This window comes from Pelophylax lessonae (genome assembly GCF_965119305.1).
Source record: "Pelophylax lessonae genome assembly, chromosome: 11".
Lineage (NCBI taxonomy): Eukaryota > Metazoa > Chordata > Amphibia > Anura > Ranidae > Pelophylax > Pelophylax lessonae.
Window position 1 is genome coordinate 149,577,844 of NC_138778.1, and position 26,326 is coordinate 149,604,169.

A 26,326-nucleotide genomic window follows, 5' to 3' on the forward strand; every position below is an offset into this window, starting at 1 on the left:
ATGCCAGAACTGGGATGTTTTCAGCTTCCAGGAATTGTGTACAGATCCTTGCAACATGGGGTCATGCATGATCATGCTGCAACATGAGGTGATGGTCGTGGATAAATGGCGCAACAATGGGCCTCAGGATCTTGTCACGGTATCTCTGTGTATTCAAAATGGCATCAATATAATGCACCTGTGTTCATTGTCCATAACATACGCCTGCCCATATCATAACCCCCCTGCCACCATGGGCCACTCGATCCACAACATTGACATCAGCAAACCTCTCCTCCACATGACACCATACACGCTGTCTGCCATCTGCCCTGTACAGTGAAAACCAGGATTCATCCGGATGGCGTTATGCACCTCTCCAAAGTGCATAATGCTATCGAATGTGAGCATTTGCCCACTCAAGTTGGTTATGGCGATGAACTGCAGTCAGGTGGAGACCCCGATGAGGACGAGGAGCATGCAGATGATCTTCCCTGAAACAGTTTCTGACAGTTTGTGCAGAAATTCTTTGGTTATGCAAACCAATTGTTGCAGCAGCTGACTGGGCGGCTGGTCTCAGGCGATCTTGGAGGTGAAGATGCTGGATGTGGAGGTCCTGGACTGGTGTGGTTACATGTGGTCTGCGGTTGTGAGGCCGGTTGGATGTACTGCCAAATTCTGAAACGCCTTTGTAAACGTGGAGAGAAATGAACATTCAATTAATGGGCAACCGCTCTGGTAGACATTACTGCAGTCAGCATGCCAATTGCACGCTCCCTCAAAACTTGCAACATCTGTGGCATTGTGCTGTGTGATAAAACTGCACATTTTAGAGTGGCCTTTTATTGTGCCCAGCCTAAGGCAGACCTGTGCAATAATCATGCTGTCTAATCAGCATCTTGATATGCCACACCTGTGAGGTGGATGGATTATCTCGGCAAAGGAGAAGTGCTCACTAACACAGATTTAGACAGATTTGTGAACAATATTTGAGAGAAATAGGCCTTTTGTGTACATAGAAAAAGTCTTAGATCTTTAAGTTCACCTCATGAAAAATGGGGGCAAAAACAAAAGTGTTGCATTCATAATTTTGTTCAGTGTATAATGGAAAAGGGGGAGTTACTTTCATATGATGATTTGAAACACAAAAGAGATTAAATGATTTTGAATGAATGGTGGTATTTGCAGCTAAGGCATTGTGTAACATCATTACCCCAGCCCATCAGGTCAGAAAAGGATCTCTTTCTATTAAAAACAATTGTGTAACTCGCAATCAAAAGTAAAATACGGCATGTCCCGGATATATAAAATATTAACGGAGACAGCGGAGCCAAGAATGCCGCCATACGTTGAAAAGTGGGAAAGAGATGTGGGAACATGATTAGAGATAGAGCAATTAACCACTTCTGGACCGGAAGGTTTAACCCCCTTAATGACCAGGCCATTTTTTTGCGATATGGCACTGACAATTGCGCGGTCGTGCGACACTGTACCCAAATAAAATTGATGTCCTTTTTCACCTCTGCGATTTATATTTTTTGCCTTTTAAACAAAAAAATAGCGACAATTCTGCAAAAAAAAAAAAAAAACAATATTTTTTACTTTCTGCTATATAACATTCCCAATACAAAAAATGTCAACATCTAATTTTTTCATCATTTTAGGCCAATTTGTATTGTGCCACATAATTCTGGTAAAATAAATCCCAATAAGTGTATTTTGATTGGTTTGTGCAAAAATTATCGCAAGATTTATGTCATTTTTATTATTTTATTTTTCTAGTAATGGTGGCGATCAGCGATTTTTAGCGGGACTGCGACGTTGCGGCAGACAGATCGGACACCTAACTGACATTTTTGACATGGTGGTATTTGATAACCTGTGCGATTTTTATTTTTTGCACTATATACAAAAAAAGAGCGAAAATTTTTAATAAAAAAAATATGTTTTACATTCTGATATATAACATTCCCCAAAATAAAAAAATCAAAATGTTTTAACATTTTAGGCCAATTTATTTTCTGCTTCATATTTTTGGTAACAAAAATCGCAATAAGTGTATTTTGATTGGTTTGCGCAAAAGTTATCGCGTTTTCTAACTACGGGAAAGATTTATGTAATTTTTATTTTTATTTACTAGTATTGGTGGCGATCTGCGATTTTTTGCGGTACTGTGATATTGCAGAGGACAGATCGGACACCTAACTGACATTTTTGACACTTTTGGGGGGGGGGGGGGGGACCAGAGACATTACTATAGTAATCAGTGCTAAAAATATGCACTGTTACTGTAATAATGACACTGACAGGGAAGGGGTTAACCCAGGGGCGATCAAAGGGTTAAGTGTGAGCCTAGGGGGCGCTTTCTAACTGTGGGTGGGATGGGCTTTCTGCATGAACACAGAGACCTGTGTTCTTAAATATGAGGAACACAGGATCCCTGTGTTCATAACTGACAGAACAGCGGTCTGCCGTGTTAACAACAGACCGCTGTACTGTCTACACGAGGAGCAATCGCGGATGCCCGGCAGCAATTGCGTCTGCCGGACCCGCTGATCGGTTTCTTCTGTGGCGAATGGGCGCACACGCCCCTGCTAACGGTCCCATGAAGCTACGTACAGTTACTTTGTTTCACGGGACAAAGCCGACCTGCTGCGTCTTTAAGTGTTGCGTTTAAAGTGTTGAGGGCCGTTCATGAAGTAGTGGTAGATATAAACTCGATTGAGTTGAATTATAAATGTTTGGCCAGAGGGTCCATTACCCCCGTGAGAGCACACAAATGTCAGTCAGAGGTATCTCTACTGTGTTGGAGAGGGTGTGATTTGAGGGGCACTATGGGGCATACAGTATCTCACAAAAGTAAGTACACCTCTCATATTTTTGTAAATATTTTATTCTATCTTTTCATGTGACAACACTGAAGAAATTACACTTTGCTACAATGTAAAGTAGTGAGTGTACAGCTTGTATGAGAGTGTAAATTTACTGTCCTCTCAAAATAACTCAACACACAGCCATTAAGGCTCCGTTCACATGTAGGCGTTTTTGGGGCGTTTTTCTGCTCTAGGATCAGCTCTCAAAACGCCCAACAAGACAAATCCTATTCATTTCAATGGCCCCTGTTCACATCTGGACGTTTTGACGCTGTTTACAAAACGCCCAACGCTCAAAAAAGTACATGAGCTTCTTTTTGGGCAGATTACAGGTGTTTTCCATTGGTCTCTATTCAATCAAAAAACGCCTGCACAAAAAACGCCTGTAAATCGCGGTAAAAAACGCGCGAAAAACGCTACGCTCAGGTGTGAATGTAGCCTTATGTCTAAACCGCTGGCTACAAAAGTGAGTACACCCCTAAGGTCCCTTTCACACTGGCGGACCGTTCAGATCCGCCTGTCCGTTTTTTTTGGCGGATCTGAACGGTCCCCCCATGCATCTCTATGGGGCATCAGATGTCAGCGGAGACATGTCCACTGATATCCGATCTGATAAATCTGGACTGATGGAAACCCTATTTTCCATCCGTCCAGCAGATCGGATCGGATGAGAACGTACCGACAGTCCGTTCTCATCCGATTCCCCCATAGAGATGCATGGGGAACTGACAGCTGTGTCTCCGCACACAGCACGTAGAGCAGCTGTCATCTTCATGCTCAGCGGGGGATCGGCGGATTGATCCCCTGCTGAGAAAAACGGAGTCCGTCTGATGGAAGGGCTGTGTGAAAGGGGCCTAAGCATGAGGTACACATTTAACCCTTTGATCACCCACAGGGTTAACCCCTTCCCTGCCAGTGTAATTATTACAGTAACAGTGCATATGTATAGCACTGATTACTGTAGTAATGTCACTTGGCTGGTATCCCCAAAAGTGTCAAAAATGTCAGTTAGGGGTCCGATCTGTCCGCCGTAGTGTCGCAGTCCCGCTACAAATCACAGATTGCCACCATTACTAGTAAAAAAAAAAATAAATAAATAAAAATGACATAAATCTTTCCCGTAGTTAGTAAAAGCAATAACGTGCCTGCCTGTGTGATGTTCATGTTGTTCTTGGTTGTCATTGACGTGTACAATTTTGTTCAAGGATTATGTTTTGTTCTCCTCTAGATCAGCCTTTCTCAACCAGTGTGCCGCGGCACACTGGTGTGCCGCCAGAGGTTCTAAGGTGTGCTACAGGATCATGGGAGAGAAGGGATATCAGATGAGCCCTATCTCCCAATCCCCTGCCAAACTGTACATCAGCACTGATAGAGAGCTCGGTCAGCCTCAAAAGTGAAAGTAAAGGGGGGGGTGGGTGGGAAGTGTGCTGTGCTCTCTGCTTCCCCCAACAGTGCCAAGAATTTATGGCGCGGTTTTGCGCGTGTTCCGCGACACACAGTAACGAGACTCGAGCCTTGGACAGGGGTGCCTCCAGACTAAAAAATACTTTTCAACGGCGCCCCAACTGGAAAAAGGTTGAGAAACACTGCTCTAGATTACAGAGGTATGTCTTTGTGACTTTCTATATGCCTCAATAAAAATATATTAAACAAAAAAAGTAAAAGCAATAACTTTTGCGCAAACCAATCAAAATACGCTTATTGCGATTTTTTTTACCAAAAATATGTAGCAGAAAACAAATTGGCCTAAAATGTTAAAAAAAAAAAAATTTTTTATTTTTTGGGGGGGGGGGGGGGGGGGGGAATGTCGTATAGCATAATGTAAAAAATATTTTTTTTTTTTCAAAATTGTCGCTCTTTTTTTGTTTATAGCGCATACGATAAAAATCGCACAGGTGATCAAATACCACCAAAAGAAAGCTCTGTTTGTGGGAAAAAAAGGACGTCAAATTCGTTTAGGTACAGCGTCGCACGACCGCGCAATTGTCCGTTAAAATCACGCAGTGCCGAATCGCAAAATAGGGCCTGGTCAGGAAGGGGGTAAAATCTTCCGGGGCTTAAAGTGGTTAACAGTATGTGGCAAAAAATGAGTTGAGGGGGCGGGGTGTAGAAGGGGGAAGGGAAATAGAAGATATACAGTAAGTAAGGAGATGGTGAATGTAATATGGTGCTTTTGTTGTTATCAATTAGAAGTAAATAAAAATATACAGTATATGTATTTCTATCTAATATTTATGTATAGAACATTATTAGTCTTCCTGATTACATGTAGTTCTCTCATACCGGTCCCATGCAGGCCTGTGTGAGGAGACTCCCCCGTTTTTATCTCTCCTCACAGCACATGCTGTATGACCCCATTATGGCGACGCCCACTGCCTGCTCCGCCCTCCCTCTCCGCCAATCAGCGCTGTGTGCGGTCACCGAGGTCCGGCTGATATCAGTGCGCGGCAAAGCCCCTCCCCCTCTCGCACTGAGCGCTCAGATCCTTCCGCGCCACGCTCCCTCCCTTCCTCCGGCAGCCCGCCCGGCACCGCCCGAGCAGTGACCCGGCACCGCCAGCATGGAGCTCATCACTATCCTCGAGAAGACCGTATCTCCAGGTGAGGTAGCGGGAGAGGCATGTGGGGGGTGGGTGAGATGAGGAGACGGTAGCGGGCTGTCACTGCATGGACCGGGTGTATGTGTGTGGGGGGATAGCTGTGGTTACCGGCGAGCTCTGACGTGTTGTCTCTTCCATAGACCGCAATGAGTTGGAAGCGGCACAGAAGTTCCTGGAGCAGGCGGCTATCGAGAACCAGGTGAGGAGAGGGGGGCTGTGTGTGGTACGGGGAGGCCGGGGCGCTTAGTGGTGTGGTCTGTGACTAGCGGCGTGCTGTCAGGCCGGCCAGGCTGGGATTTGCCGGTCATGGTTTACTGGAGCGGGCCGTGTTCAGGCCTCCATAAACCGCCAATACACTTACAGCCTAACCTGCCCGCCATGCGCGCTCAGCCAATGGGGGAGAGAGCTGACTTCGAGCCGGGTAGTGGCCACCAATGGGAAGGCGCGGCTCAGGGAGCGGTGAAAGAGGGGGCGGTGGCTCTTCAGCACGTTGGGTTGAGTTGCGGCCTATATCTGAGTGCCGGGAAAACGGTCCCATGTGGGAGCAGCGCCCAGCCTGGCTCATAATAGGGGGGGCACACCTTACCTCCTATGTATCCAGAGCTCCCTCTATGGGGTCACACCATACCTCCTATGTATCCAGAGCTCCCTCTATGGGGTCACACCATACCTCCTATGTATCCAGAGCTCCCTCTATGGGGTCACACCATACCTCCTATGTATCCAGAGCTCCCTCTATGGGGGCACACCATACCTCCTATGTATCCAGAGCTCCCTCTATGGGGTCACACCGTACCTCCACTGTACCCAGTTCTTCTTCCCTCAATGGGGGGCACACCTTACCTCCTATGTATCCAGAGCTCCCTCTATGGGGTCACCGTACCTCCTCTGTAACCAGATCATCTTCCCTCAATGGGGGGCACACCTTACCTCCTATGTATCCAGAGCTCCCTCTATGGGGTCACACCGTACCTCCTCTGTACCCAGATCTTCTTCTTCCCTCAATGGGGGGCACACCATACCTCCTATGTATCCAGAGCTCCCTCCTATAGATTCACTAATACCTCGCCTGTGCCCAGATAATCTCCTTCTCTCCTATAGGGTCACTGTACCTCCTCTGTACCCAGATCATTCCCCTCCCTGGGGGTTACTAATACTTCCCCTGTACCCAGATAATCCCCCTCCCTCTGTGGGGGTCACTAATGCCTCCCCTGTACCCAGATAATCCCCCTCCCTCCGGGGGGGGGTCACTAATGCCTCCCCTGTACCCAGATAATCCCCCTCCCTCTGTGGGGGTCACTAATGCCTCCCCTGTACCCAGATAATCCCCCTCCCTCTGTGGGGGTTACTAATACTTCTCCCCCTGTACCCAGATAATCCCCCTCCCTCTGTGGGGGTTACTAATACTTCTCCCCCTGTACCCAGATAATCCCCCTCCCTCTGTGGGGGTTACTAATACTTCTCCCCTGTACCCAGATAATCCCCCTCCCTCTGTGGGGGTTACTAATACTTCTCCCCTGTACCCAGATAATCCCCCTCCCTCTGTGGGTGTTACTAATATGCCTCCCCTGTACCCAGATAATCCCCCTCCCTCTGTGGGGGTTACTAATACTTCTCCCCCTGTACCCAGATAATCCCCCCTCCCTCTGTGGGGGTTACTAATGCCTCCCCTGTACCCAGATAATCCCCCTCCCTCTGTGGGGGTTACTAATACTTCTCCCCCTGTACCCAGATAATCCCCCCTCCCTCTGTGGGGGTTACTAATGCCTCCCCTGTACCCAGATAATCCCCCTCCCTCTGTGGGGGTTACTAATACTTCTCCCCCTGTACCCAGATAATCCCCCCTCCCTCTGTGGGGGTTACTAATGCCTCCCCTGTACCCAGATAATCCCCCTCCCTCTGTGGGGGTTACTAATGCCTCCCCTGTACCCAGATAATCCCCCTCCCTCTGTGGGGTTTGTACCCAGAAAATCCCCCTCCCTCTTATGGGGGTCACCGTACCTCCCCTGTACCCAGATAATCCCCCTCCCTCTGTGGGGGGGGGGGGTTACTAATACTTCCCCTGTACCCAGATAAACCCCCCTCCCTCTGTGGGAATTAACCAATACCTCCCCTGTACCCAGATAACACCCCCTCCCTCTGTGGGAATTAACCAATACCTCCCCTGTACCCGGATAATCCCCCTCTATGGGGTTACTGATACTTCCTCTGTACCCAGATAATCCCCCTCCCTCTTATGGGGGTCACCATACTTACCCTGTACCCAGTCATCTATGATAGCATGTGCAATGTACAGTAATCCCCCGCTCCACCGCGGTTCAGTTTTTGCGGCCCCGGTAATTCGAGTTTTTTTTTTTGTTATTTTACTATATAAATCATTAAAAATGAAATATTTTTGTGTTTTCCATAGCTCTTGCTATGTCTCTCAGTATCTTTTGTGTTTAAATGAGTTTCTATTGTTTTAAAAGTGTTTAAAGAGGTTGTACACCAAGAATTTTTTTTTTTCTCTTCTTTAAATCCTGAAAGAGAAACCCATAATGAGCTAGTATGCATCGCATACTAGCTCATTATGAAATACTTACCTTAGAACGAGCCCCCGCCGTGCCGTCCGCTTACCTGTATGACGGGCGACATGTATAGTCGCCCGTCTTCCGGGATCGCGGCATCCGGCCATCTGATTGGCCGGAGCCGTGGTGACGTCACTCCCGCGCGCGGGAGCCGACGGTCACGGGGCTCTGAAGGAACGGCACGATCTGCCGTTCCTTCAGAGCGCATGCGCCAGTGACGTCACTGGCTGCATTAAAGGTAAATATCTCCTAAACGGTACATGTTTAGGAGATATTTACAGTACCTATAGGTAAGCCTTATCATAGGCTTACCTATAGGTACAACTTCCTGAGGAGGGTTTACTTCCTCTTTAAAGACCTTAAAATGCTTCTACACGTACAGTGACAGTAAAAAAAACATGCCTACAATGCATTTTAATAGGGTTTTTCTATTTCGCGGAATTTCACTTTTCGCGGCTGGGTCCGGAACGTAACCCCCGCAATGGAGGGGGGTTTACTGTGTATGTAAAGCGCTGCGTAAATTGACAGCGCTATATAAGAACCTGAAATAAAACAAAAATAAAAAAAATAGCTGATGGGGGGGCCCAGTGACCAGATGTGACTTCACTTGCTTCATGCTTGGAACCTCTGTCCCCTACTAAAGTGATTGTAAACCTAGCTTTTATTTTTATAAATTACATGATATACATGCCTGTTCCCTGCATGTTTTACAGAGAATCCCCGATCCTCCTTCTGGGGTTCCCCGCCAGCGCTCCTGGCTCCTCGGATTGGTGTGCTGGCATAGGAAGCCGCTGCTTGTGGTGACACGCCTGCGGGTCCGATCCTGAGCTCCGCTCCCTTGTCACAGGATTTGATTAAAGTATAACTAAAGGCAAAACTTTTTAGTTTTGGATAAAGTGGAATGGAACCTGTCAGTTTTTATTGCTGTCTGTGTCCCCATTACAGGCGGTTGTGCTTACCAAACGAAAATGTTGGGTTGTCCCCAGAAAAATAAGAGGGAAATTATGGGGACACTAGTTCTTGTGATCTGGGGGTGTGGGTACCCAAGGAATCCCCCCCCCCCTAAATTGGCAGGGAATCCTCACTTCCTTCTTGGCTATGGGATAGAAAGTGAAGGGAAATCCCCTCCACAATTGGACACAAATAGCCGGGGGGGGAGGTCTGACAGGGCTTATAACCTACTTCTTTCAACCCCCCCCCCATTAACATCAGAAATGGCGATGAGTAAGGAGAGAGCCTCTGCTCTCAGGTATGGTGCTGGCTAGAGATGGGGCTCAGGTAAGTATTAAAGTGGAAGTTTCAGCCAAGGAAGCTGCACATGTGATCAGCGATGAAACAAGCTATTGGATGGTTTGAGCACAACCAATGTGACAGTTACGTTCTGGGCATGTGCTGGAAATATTTTTTTTGTTTTTTGAAACTCAAAATATATGGGTTTACTTCCTCTTTAAATAGGGGGGAGGGGGAAGAAGCTGCACAATTTTTTACCTTTACAACCACTTTATAATTTTAGCTTTTTAAATAGTTTGGTCACTGTGACCCTATGCTATTTCTATTATAGAATGATGAGGCCACTGTAATTGTAGTGCTACATACACTATACAGCACTGTACTGGCATCAGTAGGGACAACTTCCTGTCTGCTGCATAGAAGGCCTCCTGCACACTGGACATCATCAAAACACCAGTAGAAAGCTGTAGGAATTTTTCAGTGTTTTTTGCAGTAGCATTTTTCAGCTGTAGCATTTTATAGTTGTTTTTTTTTTTTTTTTTTTTTTAGCAAAACTATACTCCCACAAAAGCCCATGGCTCAAAAATGTAGATAAATGTTGAAAAGTCACACTTTTCAACTATTATCAGAGCATTTTTACAGCTGAAATACTTCTCTCAAAACCCACTAGTTCTGGGTTCTTTTTCCTGCCAGAAAACAGCTGCTAACAGCCTGTGTGCATGGACACATAGGATAACATGCTGGGGAGTTACTGGCTGCAGAAAATAAACGCCTGATGCCAAAAACAGCAGCTGTAAAATCGTCCAGTGTGCATGAGATCGAAGGGTGAATTCACACAGTACAGTGACATGTGGTTACTGCATTGTAGAACACCTGTCACTGCAAGGACACACAGAAAACAATTTTCTGTGTCCTGTTCACACCAACGTAGTTTTTTTATGCTATGCTGAAATGCAGCATGCTGCCTTTTATCACTGTGCGCTGTACAGCAGCACTGAGCAAAATGCTGCTGTACAGCGCTGTTATGCAACATCCTTTTGTACACTTCAAAGAGTTTGCCCAAAATCGAAAAGGGAGCTCTGTATAATGGGTTTATTCTCACACCAAGCTGCCTCCTACCGCAATTGGGAACAAACAGCTGCCAGAGAGGTAAAGCATTCAACGAATACAAGGCTTCCTCTGATTGGTGACGGTGGGAGATTCATGATTTTCTCATCGGCTAATTGGAAGCGGTTTCTCTTTGAGTGGATGATGCAGGGTCTGAATAAAGGACTTTCAATGTGCAGTTATTTACCTGGTGCAGCACCTTTTCATCATTGACACAGCTGCAGAAGAAACTGGCATTCCATAGGGTAGTGGTGGCCCAGGAGACCTCACTACCCTAACACAGATCGCTGCTTTGCTGGCTCCACACAGCTGAGCAATGTAAAGGTTAAACGGCAGAGAAGAATCAGCTGGATCTGAAAAGGAAAAGATTCCAAAGCTGCTTTGGTTTGTTTTCCTTTCTCTCCCTGGTGTCTGTAATGTCAGGTTCTGACAGTGCTTTAGAAGGTCAGCACAGACCATGGGGCTGCGTGTTGAGCACCAGGGATTCACTAGTTCTTAATCCTCAAGGGTTGGAAGGATCAGCGGTCACATGATCAGGTGACATCACTCTGAGTGATGTCATCCCATGCTGGCCTATCAAAACGGCCAAAGACTGGCACCCAAAAGATGGGTAGAAGATGCCTTTTACTGACAGGAGACCTCGCAGGTGTCGGGTCTGTTGAAGCACAGGCGGGTATGATTGAGTTTAGTTCTGCTCTAGCCCCTTTTGACTGCCTAACATATTTTCGACAAAAGGACGACCTTTTAACGCTCACATTCCACATGTGCTGCTGGGCGGCCGTTATGTGCTTAGCGTGCTCACAGCACAGAGGCAGCTTTGGGTCTGAAATAAAGCTTGGTAGCTGGTAGGACTGGCTTCTGATCACATGATCATTCCCCCACATGGCACTGCTCTCCGGTTTCTGAGATATAGGCTGCAAGTCAGCCCAATATGTTAAACAGCCACCGCTCCCATTCACAACCCATACTGCTGCCAGAACTCTGTGCTGTATGTAGCTAATGCTAGTGCAGTTTATTATACAGTGATCACATCATTCAGTAATAAAAATGGATTGTTTGGTTCAGCTTGGAGTCTCCCATCAAGACCCAGAAAATTGGTGCCAGTGGAGTTTGATCACTGCCCTAGGAATTCAGAGCCATTTTCTGCATTTACTAAGCCATCCTGTGAAACTGCTGAAGACACATGAGAATGCTTAAAGTATGATCTGTGTGTTTTTGGTACCTGTCTTTTGGCTGGCGGTGAAAATTAATTTTAAGCTTTTTTTTTTAACCACTTGTCAACTGGGCCATAGCCAAATGACGGCTACAGCACAGTCAGCTAATTTTGAGAGTGTACAGGGAATTGTCTGTGCTCGCCCGGCGGATCATGGTAAGGGGCCAATGACAGCGGCCCTTTACCGCGTGATCGCTCTGATCAATCCGGGGTCACGCAGGGGTTCAGCGCTCTCCTCACATCGATACAGCGTGTATGGAGAGATTGCATGCAGCACAGTAAGTCTACTTGGTTTTTACTGTGCTTTACAGTGCACATCAGTGCCACCCTATCAGTGGATCCTCATCTGCACCAGCTAATCGCTGCAGCCTCAGTGCATTTCCAGGTTCAAAATTGCCAGAATGCAACTGAAAAGCTAGCTCAACACTTGATCAGACAGTCCTGCAGGCATAGCCAGCGCTTTTCTAAATTTTGAGTGGAGGTGGCATAAAACCCGTTTTTTGCTGCTTGTGCTCCACTGGCAAAGTCCCATTTTTTTTTTTTTTGCAAACAGTTTGAAGATACAACAGGAAGTAATGGAGAAAAAGTGAGAATTTCCCCTTGGATAAGTGTTAGTAGTGTGTGACTCATTGGTAAACTTATGACTCATTGATGGACTTGCCCTCACCTTATCTAGTGACAACTTACGTTTTTGATTCCCCTTTACTATCACTTGCATTGACGATGGTCTTCAGTGTCACACAGAGGTTATTCTTACCAAGCAGGGACACAAGTAGCAATTAAAACCTCATGAGGATTCTAACTCTTCACTATCCAAAGCTAATAAAATTATCCATAGTTCTTTTTAGGACTTGATCGATAAATCTGGATGTGTCTTAATTGGTTCCCTGATCAAACACTTGGGCTCAGTTCACATATTGGCACCTGGGATCGTGGACAAACGCTGCGATTCGGCCCGCAATCATTGCAAATCGTGGGGCACACGTGCGATTCCTGTGACTTGCAAAGGCATCTCAAACTTGTACTTTTTTGGGGGCGACAGGCATCCCGCCATTCTGTTTGCGTGATTTTACTGCAGTTTGGGTGACAATCGCAGCAAAATCGTGCCGCATTTGGGGTGCCATTGCAAGTCACAGGAATCGCACGGCCATCCCGCGATTTGCAATGATTCAGAACAGTGGCGATCCCAGACGCCAATATGTGAATGGCGCCTAAGGGCTGTTTGTAGGTTGAGTGATTTTAGGGGCAGACTGTTTTTGGTTTACCAAACCTCAGATTATTAAGCAGTTGGCGCTTGCAACCTCCACCTCAGGGTTCCCATATCGCAATGTTTTTTCAGGTTTTGATTTGACTTGCTGTGTCCTGTTAATCTGGACAGTGGCCAGGGGCCAAAATCTGGTATGCCCTGGATAAATTCATTTTTCTTTTTTTTTTTTTTCCTCCAGTGTGAGTTTAGTATAAATTGACAGAAATGGAGCTACAGTTTAGTTTATAAAGTGATCTGTGGTTGGGCATATTAGGTTGGAATCCAGGAGGCTGGGAATGTTTCCAAAGACAATAAGGCTTGGATGGCTTATTTTTATGGTTTACTCAGATTTTAGTATGAATTGAATATTTGAAGTACCTTGGTGGTGATTGTCAAGTTAAAGTGGAAGTAAACCCCCCTTTTTTCAGCAAAGCAAGCTGTCCTCTTGCCCTCTGTTTAATCTGCAGCTGCCATGATGCTTTTTAGTGTGCCACCATAGGAATTTGCTTCCGATAATGGCGCAAACACAGTGGGTTAGGCCCAGCTAATCTCCCTCCACCTGCATTGCTGGATTTGATTAACGGTAGGAACCAATGGCTCCCACTACTCTCACTGAGTCTAGTGAGGAGGGGGAGAGATCAGCGCTCTAGGTGGGAGGGGGGGGTGCACTTGCAATAGAAGGTTTTTTTTTTTTTTTTTTTTTTTTTATTTAAAGCAGACAATGCAGTAAGGTTAAAAAAAATACCTTCACTCTTTACAACAACTTTAAGCTGAGCTTGGCTTAATAGATTGATATAAAGAAGTGAAAGGTGTGTGTGTTTTTTTTTTTTTTTTTCGGAGATGCTCTTTGGCTAGGTTTACAGTTTATGCATGTAGGGAACACGCGCTTGCCCAACATGCAGAGAAAGATGCTAAACTTTACCAACATACAGTGGTGCCATTCATTAATGGCTCCCCCATGCATCGAACACGTGCAACAAACTGCATGCTGCTGCAGTGCATTGTTGAAAGTCCTGGGTGACTTTTCTGCATTTCTTGCTTGTAGGGCAGCCCAATAACATGAATGGGTTGCCTTACATGTGACACACTGGAATCCACACATGTGGTAGCATGGTCTAAGGCTTAGATGTTAAGTGGGTCTAAAGGCAGAAGGTTTTTTAACCTTAATGAATTTTCTGCTTTCAGACAAAACTGTACTAATGACACTCGCAGGGAAGGGGGTTATCGGGAGTGATCAAAGGGTTAAATGTGTTCCTAGGGAGTGCTTATTAACTGGGGGAGGTGGTTTGACTGGAGGAAGGTAAAGATTTGTTCCTGCTTGGCATAAATGCGGGGATCAGTACATTTCCCTCTCACAGAACTGTGGTCTGCATTGTTTACATAGGTAGACCGCTGCTCTGCCGGTCTCCTCAATGATTTATGGGTCCCTGTGTCTGTGTCAGGTTATGTACTAGGTTTGATTTGACCCAAAACGACGACAGTATATGTGCATGGGGCGGTCCACAAGCGGTTAACCATGACTCATTGTGGGGGATTGCCCACTAACAGCATAATGTAAACAAACTCCTGACGCCCACTGAACCCAACCACTCCTATTGCTTGAAGGGTAACAACCCCCCCCCCCCCCCCCGCCCCTTTGTTTACTTCAGTGGCAGGACCAAAAGACAACTCTGCTTCTTCCCCCACTGCTAAAGTAAACTGGGCTGGGGTTACCTGGTGACATCTCTAGGTGACCCCACCCCTTTTAACATTACTGAACATTTATGGAGATGTCCATACAGGTTCATGACATCACAAGGGTTTGGGGTCACCCAGTGAAGTAGACCCATTATCCTGCGATGGTACACATTGATCACGATGAGCAATGGCCGTCAACCCACATGAGAAATTTGCCTTCTGAACCCGACCTATTCCTTAGCTTGCTGGTTCTGAATGAGATTCTGTTCTCCTTACGCTAAAGTAAACAAAGGGGCGGGGTCACACAGTGATGTCACCAGGTAACGTTAGCCCAGTTTACTTTAGCAGTGGGGGAAAACAGCTGTCTTGGCCCTGCCACTGAAGTAAAGAGTGGGGGGGTCACCCTTTAAGCCTTCAAGCAACAGCAGTTGGGCTTGGCGGGGCGGCAGGGTGTTTGTGGCAGGTTACTACTCCTTTTTTTTTTTTTTTTTTTTTTTAGTGCTGCTGACTAACGTTTAGAAATATTTTTCTTGAAATTGCCCTGTGTGCGCAGATGGTTGGTTAGCCTACCAAAAAATGGTTCCATACAGATCCTCCCAGTGATGAAATGGTTGGGGTCACCTTCATTGCCTTTATAACGGTTAGTGATGTATCCATTGAAAAGCATCTTAGTTTTTAGAAGTCCTCGAACACAAAGCAAGATTTATAGCTATGCAAGAATGGGTCTTCTCTTTTATTCATAACCAATAACTGTTTGCGCTCCCTCCCCCCCCCCCCCCCCCAAAAAAAAAAAAAACTAAGTCTGCACTGCATTAACACTTCTTTCTTTTTAGGCAACTTTCCTGTTGGAGCTCTCAAAAGTGCTGGCCAATCCTGCAAACAGCCAGGTTGCCAGAGTTGCGTCCGGTTTACAGATTAAGAACTCTTTGACCTCAAAAGACCCAGATTTGAAGACACAGTACCAACAGCGGTGGCTGGCAATTGATTCCAATGTCCGGAGTGAGATCAAAGCTTTGGTAAGTTCTAAGTAGACTAATTATTGAAAACCATAAGAATGATTGGTTAGTGTGTTAAGTGATATATATCTGCTCTACAGGTTTTGCGTACACTGGGAACAGAAAGCTACAGGCCCAGTTCAGCATCACAGTGCGTGGCAGGGATAGCATGTGCGGAAATACCAGTCAACCAATGGCCTCAACTAATACCACAGCTTGTTGCAAACGTGACCGACCTGAACAGTACAGAGCACATGAAAGAATCTACGCTGGAAGCGATTGGATATATATGCCAGGACATTGTAAGTGGCTGTATTGCATATGTTTGATTGCAGGATAACCGTTTCCTTTGCTATAAAGATTTAGTTTAGGCCAGCATGCTCCAGATGTCTGCTGCTTGGACCAGAGCGTCTGGCCACTGTGGATCCTGTAGTGCTGTGCAGCAGCTTGTGCTGCCATACAGTATTTTGTGCTGTTGCGGCCAAAAAGGTACTGTATTGGTCATGTGCTATATGAGCCATTCAAGAAGCAACTTGCATTTTTCAATAAATGAATATGCAGTGTTCTCTGGCGACGCTCGTGATGTCACTTGCCTGCTTCTTAGCCAATCAGAATGCTCTTGTGTTCATAGAGTAAAATGAAAGGCACTTCCTGAATAATTTTACCACATAAAGACATGGTTTCTTTACGACCACAGAAGGGAAGTTTTTAGAACTCCGCTGGGAGCACAGATTGCGTTGCGCATTACATTGTACAGGAAAACATCGGGGCTGCGACTGGTGGCTTCATGGTACCAGTTGCACAAAACTGGGGAAGCCTGCAGGAGCGAGGAATAAGGCAAATCTCCCTTTTCATTGTCCCCTAGGCAAAGTGAGCGGGTAAAGTATTGGATTTAAAAAAACTGAACATGTATAGCCTTTATACTGCAGCTGTCCTATGTTGGCTCTTAAACCTGAGTTGAACGATCACATGACCACTGGTTGATTAGTTCAGTCCGCTCCAAGCGTAGAGCAGTGACAGCCAACAATCTCTATTCTGCCTCGGTGCTATCTGGGGAAGAGGGTTAGAGTGGGTGGTCCTACTTCTCTGCCATGGGCTAAGAGGTGGGGCCAACTGCCAAATCAGGCAGAAGGGTGCATCCTGACAATGTTGGTATTCTCTGAGCCTGGAGCAGCCCTGCTCTATTAGCTGAAAGCAGGCTATGGCTCACAAGGGGACAAAAGTATTGTACTCCCTCAGCCCACAAGAAACTTGGCCAAAAAAATCTTTGGCCAATATGTTCAACCCGTTCTTTAAAGGTGCACCCCCCTTCCCTTTTTCTTACCAGCAGAGTTCAGCTTTGAAGTGATTACGTTTTTTTTTTTTTTTTATTCTTCCTGCTGTGTGGAGTTTAACAGTATGGCAGGTCATTGGCTTTCAACCACTCCCCAATCCTAAATTAACCCTACTTGTTGCATTTTAGTACAGATCTTAATTTGAATCTTTGGGGGCAGGAAGTCTCACTTGCATCAGTTTCAACTAGTTTTTCCTACTGGCTGGTAGCATTCACTGTCTAGTGGTTACACGCCCAAGCTCATATCCTCTTAGTCTACCTTCCAGTCTAATGCTTTCTACTGTTTTGAGCTAATCATATATATTTTTTTTTTTCTGTTTTAGGATCCAGAGCAACTGCAACATAAATCAAATGAAATCTTGACTGCTATCATCCAGGGTATGAGAAAAGAGGAGCCAAGTAACAATGTCAGACTAGCAGCAACAAATGCTCTGCTCAACTCTCTGGAGTTCACAAAATCTAACTTTGACAAAGAGGTGAGAAAAGAAAAGAGAATCTGTCTTTTTCTGTAGTAACTTTATTGCTGGTGAAGTTCAGAGCTATGGATGTGCTATAGAGAATTTGTGGAATTGCTGAGCTTGCAGCAGATGGTTGTAATGCGTGGACTGGCTATTGTTTTGTTCACTGAAACAGTCTGATGGATTTAACATGGTCAAACTCTGCTGCATATTTGTAATTTCCTCGCTGACTGCTAAAGTAATCTCTTTGTCAGCACTTTAGTTGGAGCTTGAAATTTCATACTTATGATAGAAAAATGTAACCTGAAATGTCTTGATTGTGGAACAGTTGATCTGCTTAATAGCCTACAGTTAAAAATGGGACAGGTTTCCTAATCCACTATATCTTGCCCTGCAAATCAAGGTAACACGTGGTCCTTTTCTTGTACCGGTTTTCTGTGCCTCCATATGTTGAGGCCCTGATCCCCAGGAACAGTTTGCAATCCTGTTCTTTTTACATAGAATTTGGTTACACAAGGAAACAAGCTTGGCAATGTGGTCACCGCTCTTCAGGTGTAAGGGCACTTGGTTTAAGCTGTGGGAAGGCAGTGACTTGGGCGATCCAAGTTGGAATGAAAATCCAAAGAATTGAGTGTATGAGTGTATTAGCAAAGTGGTGTAAATGGACCCCTGAATCTATGAATACTATAGTTTGTTTTGCTCTAAAATTAAGCATTTTTTTCTGTTGCCCAATTGTGACTTTGTAGTTTAACAGTAAGCCGTCATTCATGTCATTACCGAATAAAGCGAACGCTGCCTTATTTCAATAAATTCAATTTTTAAAATGTGTAATATTTTCTCCCCCCTCCAAGGAATTTAACATTTTATTTGCTGAAAGTCCTATTTTGTCAACTCCATCTCTTGAAGTGTCTTGTCGTTGTGTAAGTTAATTTTATTTTCCCTTTCAAGGCTGAAAGACACTATATAATGCAAGTGGTCTGCGAAGCAACACAGTGCCCCGATACTAGGGTGAGTTGTGTTTTTTTTTTTTTTTTTTTTTTTCCTCCAACTTCCATGTAGCTGTTCTCCTTTATTGGATATTTTATTCATGCATCTGTTTTTTGTAGGTACGAGTAGCTGCATTACAAAACCTGGTGAAGATCATGTCTTTGTACTATCAGTATATGGAAACCTACATGGGTCCTGCACTATTTGCTGTGAGTATGGGATCATATTAAGGTTCTGTTTTAGTCTGAGGTGAGTGTTATGTAACACAACTTTATGTTCTGCAGATCACTGTGGAGGCAATGAAGAATGATATTGATGAAGTTGCTCTGCAGGGAATTGAGTTTTGGTCCAATGTTTGTGATGAGGAAATGGATCTGGCAATTGAAGCATCTGAGGTAATGCTGGTTACATTACTACTTTTCACTTAACAGACACGACAATTGCGTTTGTGGGGAAAATGTTTACTTCCCCATGGGATATTTTACTAGTGACAGTAGGGTACTCTAAAAACACATCTCCATTAAAATGAATGAAAAACTCATCAAACGCACCTGTAGTGCATTTTTGCGGTTTTGAATCGCATGTCAAGTTTCAAGGAATCCAGCAAAACTCACCAAAAAAGCATTGGTTTTAAGAGCGCCAGTGTGCAAGGGCCTTGCATGATCCGTCGCAGAGGTGCCATCCTGTAGTAGTAAAACTGCTATAGGGTGCACCTTAAGTGGTTAAACTGCAGGCGGGTTCCTAGTTTTCCCTTCATTTCCTAGAAGTCTGCTGTCAGTGAACGTGATGAGCGCTCTGGCTAAAGTGTTATGCTGGAACTGCTGTGCTAAAAGCACCTGATGTGCATTAATTTCAAGGGGCAGCATACTGTATCTTAGCCTGAACATCTTAAGGATGTCACTGGGAAAGAGTACCCTTGTGCCCAGCAGAATTCTAGAGTGATAGAGGGCCTATGTATGCAGCCACCACATTTAATGATTGGTAAGCTGCAATATATTTCTCATACAGGACGCACGTTTGTCAGTCTAGAGTTCAGCTCGGGGAAAGCTCATCTTCCCCCGAAGACTAACCTCCAAATCCAGTCCCAAGCCTGGCACCCAGTCACTTCTCATAAAACCTGGCTTTCCAAGTCCCCAAGGCTCAAATATAAAGTTTTTGTGGGGAGGTTTAGAAGCTCTTGCCATCTGGTCATCCAGCATCTCAGAGGCTTGGGTGCAAGAGGTGGTTTCAGGGGGCTAAAAGCTAGAATTCCAGCTTTTAACTTTAGTTATTTTTTTTGTTCGTCTTCTAAGTGGGCACCTGGCTTCGAAAACGCCAGGTACCTGCTCACACTTTCGGGCAAGATCGCTGTCTGAGGATGACAAGTTCATGCACCACGCAGAGCACTCTGTGTTGATTATGATCTTTCTGAAGACATTGGAGCAGTAAATTTACCAGTTTCATGTAATTTGTGGTAGATTCTAAAAGTACCGTAGTTCTAATTTTATATGGAAGAGATGCTTGTCCACTCTGACAAATGTAAAAAAATTAACAATGTATTCAACCTCTGTCTGGAACTTCAGCATAGCCAGGAACAGTCAAAGATGGTATTTCTCGTTCTGGGGACATGGAATAACAGTAAGAACCTGATAGAGGTCCTATGTATGCAGCCACCACATTTAATGATTGGTAAGCTGCAATATATTTCTTCAGTGGACCCAAGAAAATTATTTTATGGGGAGTATACTTTTTTTGCTCAGTGTGTATTTTTAGGTTCATTACTGAAAGTTTCCTGCCCTACCTTATGAGAAAGCTGTTGGAACAAACTGTCTTCCTACTAAGACTGAGTGACTTTCTAAAGTAAATCTAGCCTGGCTGAAATTTCTGTTTGGTCTGACCACCAATCTTTAGTATCGGGTATGAACCCTATTTAGCAGTCATTTTTCTTTGCAGGCAGCTGAACAGGGAAGACCACCAGAACATACAAGCAAATTCTATGCGAAGGGGGCTTTACAGTACTTGGTCCCTATTTTGACACAGACATTGACAAAACAGGTTAGTAGGAATGCCATTCTGAAAAAGGCGCCTAAGTCTTAATCTTTTTTAGAGCTGCCCCTTTTTTTAAAGCATTACAGTCCATTTTAACTTCTATTTTCTTTCAGGATGAGAATGACGACGACGATGACTGGAACCCCTGTAAGGCCGCTGGTGTGTGTCTCATGTTACTAGCTACATGCTGCGAGGATGATATTGTGCCCCATGTACTGCCATTTATCAAAGAGCACATTAAGAACCCAGATTGGCGATACAGGGATGCAGCAGTTATGGCATTTGGCTGTATTCTCGAGGGGCCTGAAGCTACCCAGTTGAAACCTCTAGTCATCCAGGTAAAACTCTTCAAATACTGTGCCTAGATTGTGTGCTGTCTGAGGATGACAAGTTCATGCACCACGCAGAGCACTCTGTGTTGATTATGATCTTTCTGAAGACATTGGAGCAGTAATTTTACCAGTTTCATGTAATTTGTGGTAGATTCTAAAAGTACCATAGTTCTAATTTTATATGGAAGAGATGCTTGTCCACTCTGACAAATGTAAAAAAATTAACAATGTATTCAACCTCTGTCTGGAACTTCAGCATAGCCAGGAACAGTCAAAGATGGTATTTCTCGTTCTGGGGACATGGAATAACAGTAAGAACCTGATAGAGGTCCTATGTATGCAGCCACCACATTTAATGATTGGTAAGCTGCAATATATTTCTCATACAGGACGCAAGTTTGTCAACTCTTGAGTTGGCTTGTACCTTCAGGTGACTGAACTCCGGCAAAGCTTTTGAGGACATGTCTTCCTATAACCCTACCCCACTCCAGAAATAATATATATAATTGTACTAGCCCCAAAACTGAAAACTAAACCTCGAATGGTATCATATTTTATATACAAATCATGTGCAAATATTCATTAAAATATAAATCCTGCACAAAAGGCATACATAAAAATTCATATCCAGTGCAAACATTTCTTCAGCAAAGTGTTACGTGCAATAATTAGTATATCCTAATGAATAGTGCTCTCAAGTGTCCCATGATTCAAAGAGTCAAATGTAAATCTTCATGTATAGCACCAAAATCTTCACTATATACATTCCAAGGTGATAATCCACTTGTGAAATCTCCACCAGTCACACAAAGTGACTCAACAGAACTATTTACATAGTTACATAGTTAGTAAGGTTGAAAAAAGACATCAGTCCATCCAGTTCAACCTATGATGCGTGTGTGTTTGCTTTTAACCGTACATTGTATACCCCTGTATGTTGTGGTCTTTAAGGTGACCATCTAATAGTTTTTTGAAACTATCAATGCTCCCTGCTGATACGACTGCTTGTGGAAGAGAATTCCACATCCTTACCGTTCTTACAGTGAAGAACCCCTTACGCACTTTAAGGTTAAACCGTCTTTCCTCTAGTTTTAGTGAGTGGCCACGTGTCTTATTGTATCTCCTTTCTCTGAATAGTTTGTTCCTTATGCTCGGGTCACCAGTACAGTATTTGTACATTGATATCATATCCCCCCTCAATCGTCTCTTCTCCAGAGAGAAAAGGTTCAGTGCTTGTAGTCTTTCCTCATAGCTGATGTCCTCCATTCCCCTAATTTTTGTTGCCCTTCTCTGGACTTTCTCCAATTCCAGCACATCCTTCCTGAGGACCGGTGCCCAGAACTGGACAGCATACTCCAGATGTGGCCGGACCAGAGTCTTGTAGAGTGGGAGAATAATCTCTATTTCTGGAGTGAATCCCCTTTTTTATACATCCCAGTATTCTGTTGGCTTTGCTTGTGGCGGCTTGGCATTGCATGCCACTGCAAAGCTTGTCTACCAGTACCCCCAAGTCCTTTTCCATCCTAGACTCACCCAGAGGTTCCCCCCCTAGTGAGTAGCTTGCTTTCTGGTTTCTGGCCCCCAAGTGCATTACTTTACATTTATCAACATTAAACCTCATCTGCCATGTAGTTGCCCACCCCGTTATTTTGTTCAGGTCTGCTTGCAAGGTTTCCACATCCTGCATAGAAGATATTGGCATGCTTAGTTTAGTATTGTCCGCAAATACTGAGATTGTACTAGATATCCCCTCCTCTAGATCATTTATGAACAAATTAAACAGGATTGGTTCCAGGACAGAACCCTGGGGGACCCCACTTTCCACACCCGCCCAATCCGAGTACTCCCCATTAATCACCACCCTCTGTACTCTCCCCTGGAGCCAGTTCTCTATCCAGGTACTTGCCTTCTGATCCATACCTACCTTCCTTAGTTTGTACAGTAATCGTTTGTGGGGAACGGTGTCAAAGGCCTTTGCAAAGTCCAGATACACCACATCCACAGGCTTACCTTTATCTAGGTGGCTGCTCACTTCATCGTAGAAGGTTAATAGATTGGTTTGGCAAGAATGATTTTTCATAAATCCATGCTGATTAGTAATGAAAACGGTATTATAAGTAGTAAAGTCTTGTATGTGGTCCCTTAACATCCCCTCCAAAATTTTGCAGACTACTGATGTTAGGCTAACCGGCCTATAGTTACCCGGGATATATCTCGGCCCCTTCTTTAATATTGGTACCACGTTGGCTTTTTTCCAATCAGCTGGCACCATACCCGTCTGTAAACTATCCTTAAAGATCAAGAATAATGGTCTGGCAATCACCTGGCTGAGCTCTTTAAGAACCCTCGGGTGCAAGCCATCCGGTCCCGGGGATTTATTTATGTTAAGTTTCTCTAGTTTAGCTCGAAGTCTATCCTCTGTTAGCCATGGCGGCACTTCCTGAGGTGTATTATTTAGTTCGGCCTTACAAGCTGGGTTCGTGTAGCCCCCCGATTCTTTTGTGAAGACTGAAGAGAAGAAATTATTTAACACTTCCGCCTTTTCTTTGTCCTCAGTGGCCATATTTCCTTTATCATCTTTTATGGGGCCAATGTGTTCTGACCTCGCTTTCTTACTGTTTATATACTTAAAGAACTTCTTGGGGTTCTTTTTACTCTCCTCCGCTATATGTCTCTCGTGTTCTATTTTAGCCGCCCTGATTTCATCTTTACATTTCTTATTACACTCTTTGTAATGCTTAAATGCTGCCAATGACCCCTCAGTCTTGTATTTTTTGAAGGCCTTTTCTTTAGCACTAATATACATTTTTATGTTGGAGTTTAGCCATCCAGGGTTTTTTTTTGCTCTTATAAATTTATTTCCCTTTGGAATGCACTGGCCAATCCCCCTGTTTAGTATGCTCTTGAAGCGCTCCCATTTTTTTCCTCCGTGTTCTTTGTTCCCAGGGTTCTATCCCAATTGATATTTTCTAGCAGCAAGCGCAGTTTAGGGAAATTGGCTCTTTTGAAATTCAGTGTTCTTATATTACCCCTCTGCTTCCTATTACTGTAATTAATACTGAAACTTATTGACCTATGGTCACTGTTTCCTAAGTTGTCCCGTATTTCTATATCCGTGATCAGGTCTGTATCGTTGGTAATCAGTAGGTCAAGTACCGCATTGTTGTCGGTGCATTCACCATCTGACCCATAAAATTGTCCTGCAAAACATTTAGGAACTGCCTAGCCTTGGCTGAGTGCGTGGTTCCTTCTGCCCAGTCTATATCTGGATAATTAAAGTCCCCCATTATAATGACATTTCCCATCCTTGCTGCCAATCCTATCTGTAAAAGGAGGTACCTGTATGCTGTTCTTAATATAGACATACCCCTCCCCCTTTTTTACCTTCTCTACCTCTGCGATAAAGGGAATACCCCTGAATGGTCGCCATCCAATCATGAGAGCTGTCAAACCAAGTCTCAGTTATCCCCACAAAATCTAAGTCGTCAAACATCAGCAGCTCCAGCTCTCCCATCTTGTTGGCCAGGCTTCTGGCATTGGTATACAAACCTCTTAATTTTGATCGGTTACATTTATCCTCATTTGATGTGTTTAGGCTGCTCTCTTGATTTTTCCCCATACCCACCCTGGGTATAGGAGCTCCGAACACCCTACCGCTAATGCCCCCATTTCTGCCCTCAAACTTGCTTTCCACTTTCGAATTCTACATCTGTACCCTCCCCCCCATTCCCTAGTTTAAAAGCCCCTCTAACTTTGTGGCCATCCTCGCACCCAGTACGGCTGCACCCACCCCATTTAGGTGCAATCCGTCCCTACCAAAGAGCCGGTGACCGACTGAGAAGTCAGCCCAGTTCTCCAGGAACCCGAAACCCTCCTTACTACACCAGCTCCTCAGCCACTCGTTAACTTCCCTAATCTCCCGCTGCCTCTCTGGTGTGGCTCAAGGTACAGGTAGTATTTCGGAAAATAATACCTTGGAGGTCCTAGTCCTCAACTTAGCGCCCAAGTCCCTGAAATCGTTTAGGACTCTCCGTCTTCCTCTGCCTATGTCATTGGTACCCACGTGTACCATGACAGCTGGGTCTTCCCCAGCCCCACCCAATAATCTGTCCACCCGATCCGCGATGTGCTGAACCCGAGCGCCCAACAAACAGACTGTTCGGCACACACGGTCTTTGTCACAGATTACACTGTCTGTCCTTCTAATAATTGAGTCCCCTACCACCAGCACCTGTCTTTCCTTTCCCTTTCTCCCGGCCTTACTGGAGGAGTTCTTCCCCTGGCAGCTAGGGGCGTCACTCTGCTCCAGCAATGCTGGTCCCTGACTGGTTTCCCCAACATCACACAACGGGGCGTATCTATTGGGGTGCTCCAGCCCAGGATCAGCCTCCTTGCCTTGTTCCCTTCTACCCCTCCTAACTGTCACCCCTCTACTCTGCTCTGATGCCTGCACCTCCAATACTCCGCCCACCTCTGTGCAGACCCCTGCCTGCACCCTGACTGGTACAATCCTGGCTCTCCTCCGGTATTGACATTCGTCTGTGTTGCCAGCTGCTTCCCTAGATTCAGGACCTGAGCTTCCAGGGAAACAACGTGCTTATTAACCCTCTAATCAATGGGTCTTGTATCACTTATTCAATTAGCCCCCAGTCTCCTCCTCCAAGAGCTATTCACATATCCGTTCTCAACATGCATGGATTGAAAAACAAGAAACCTTTTTACCGCATAAAACCACCTTTTATTAAAATCACATGAAAAACTAAGCAGCACAGTCGCGTGTAATAAAGTGGAAGTAAAGGCAAAACCTAACTAACTCTGAACCTATTCCTACCCACATTATAAACCTAATCTATCCAGCCCTGTAAAGAAGAAAGTTTGCTATATTTGCCTATTTTGCAAACGCTTCGCTCCACTCCTCCTGAAATGGGTATTTTGGGGTTAAGGTTTCCCTTCTATCCTTGCTGTGTCGACAGCAGTGTCGTAAATCCCAGGAGTCAACGGGCATCCCACTGCACATGCATGAGATCAGGAGGTGCATGCTGGGAAGACTCCCAGTGAGCTTCAGATGCGCACAATCAGGGTGGCTGCTTGCTGAATCAGGAGTGTAAAGTGATTCCGAATACCTGTATAAACACCAGAAACCTTGTAATATGCAGCACATGTTTTTTTTTTTTGCGCGTAGGCGGCAACTATTATGGGGGTTATTTACAAAAAAAAAATTCCAGAACTCTGCTTTAACTTCAAAGCTTTTGCCATGATCTAGTCACCTGATGGTAGTGGCACATAACCCATAATTTGACTACAGACCCTGTGTCCTCTACTGTATTTCAGTATATGGAATGTACAGCGAAGTCAAAAGCTCATTGGCTGCTTTTTCTGACTTCTCATTCTGCAAATGTTACCTTTTTTGCATTATGCTTTCTTTTTTGGATTCAGTAGTTGGTGACCAAGAACAAGTATGCAGGCGATTGCCGGCTTTACTCTGACTTTCCTGATTAGCCCTGTAGTCCAGAATTTACTGAATTCAGTTGGCTAACATGGCCACACAGCTAGCATGTTCAGGAGATCATGCTCTATGGTTGCTGTCTTGCTGCTTTTAGAAAAGACAGTGTATTTGTAATGTGCTTTGTAGGTTATTGCAAAGAATATTGGCTCTGTTCCTAGAGGCACGTGCAGTATTGATGTTTGAGGAAATAGGTGAA

General features: G+C 44.8%; 1 protein-coding gene across 1 annotated transcript in view; it reads left to right on the forward strand.

Moving 5' to 3' along the window:
- The first annotated feature begins 5,302 nt into the window (after positions 1 to 5,302).
- Positions 5,303 to 26,326, forward strand: part of KPNB1 (karyopherin subunit beta 1) — a 49,319-nt gene continuing 28,295 nt past the window's right edge. Inside the window, exons 1-10 of the mRNA XM_082271613.1 lie at positions 5,303 to 5,452; positions 5,592 to 5,650; positions 15,325 to 15,507; positions 15,588 to 15,788; positions 17,143 to 17,295; positions 18,226 to 18,285; positions 18,384 to 18,473; positions 18,549 to 18,659; positions 20,197 to 20,298; positions 20,406 to 20,630. Coding sequence (XP_082127739.1) covers positions 5,413 to 5,452; positions 5,592 to 5,650; positions 15,325 to 15,507; positions 15,588 to 15,788; positions 17,143 to 17,295; positions 18,226 to 18,285; positions 18,384 to 18,473; positions 18,549 to 18,659; positions 20,197 to 20,298; positions 20,406 to 20,630 — 1,224 coding nt within the window. The 5' untranslated portion in view covers positions 5,303 to 5,412. The remainder of the gene's footprint in view (positions 5,453 to 5,591; positions 5,651 to 15,324; positions 15,508 to 15,587; positions 15,789 to 17,142; positions 17,296 to 18,225; positions 18,286 to 18,383; positions 18,474 to 18,548; positions 18,660 to 20,196; positions 20,299 to 20,405; positions 20,631 to 26,326) is intronic.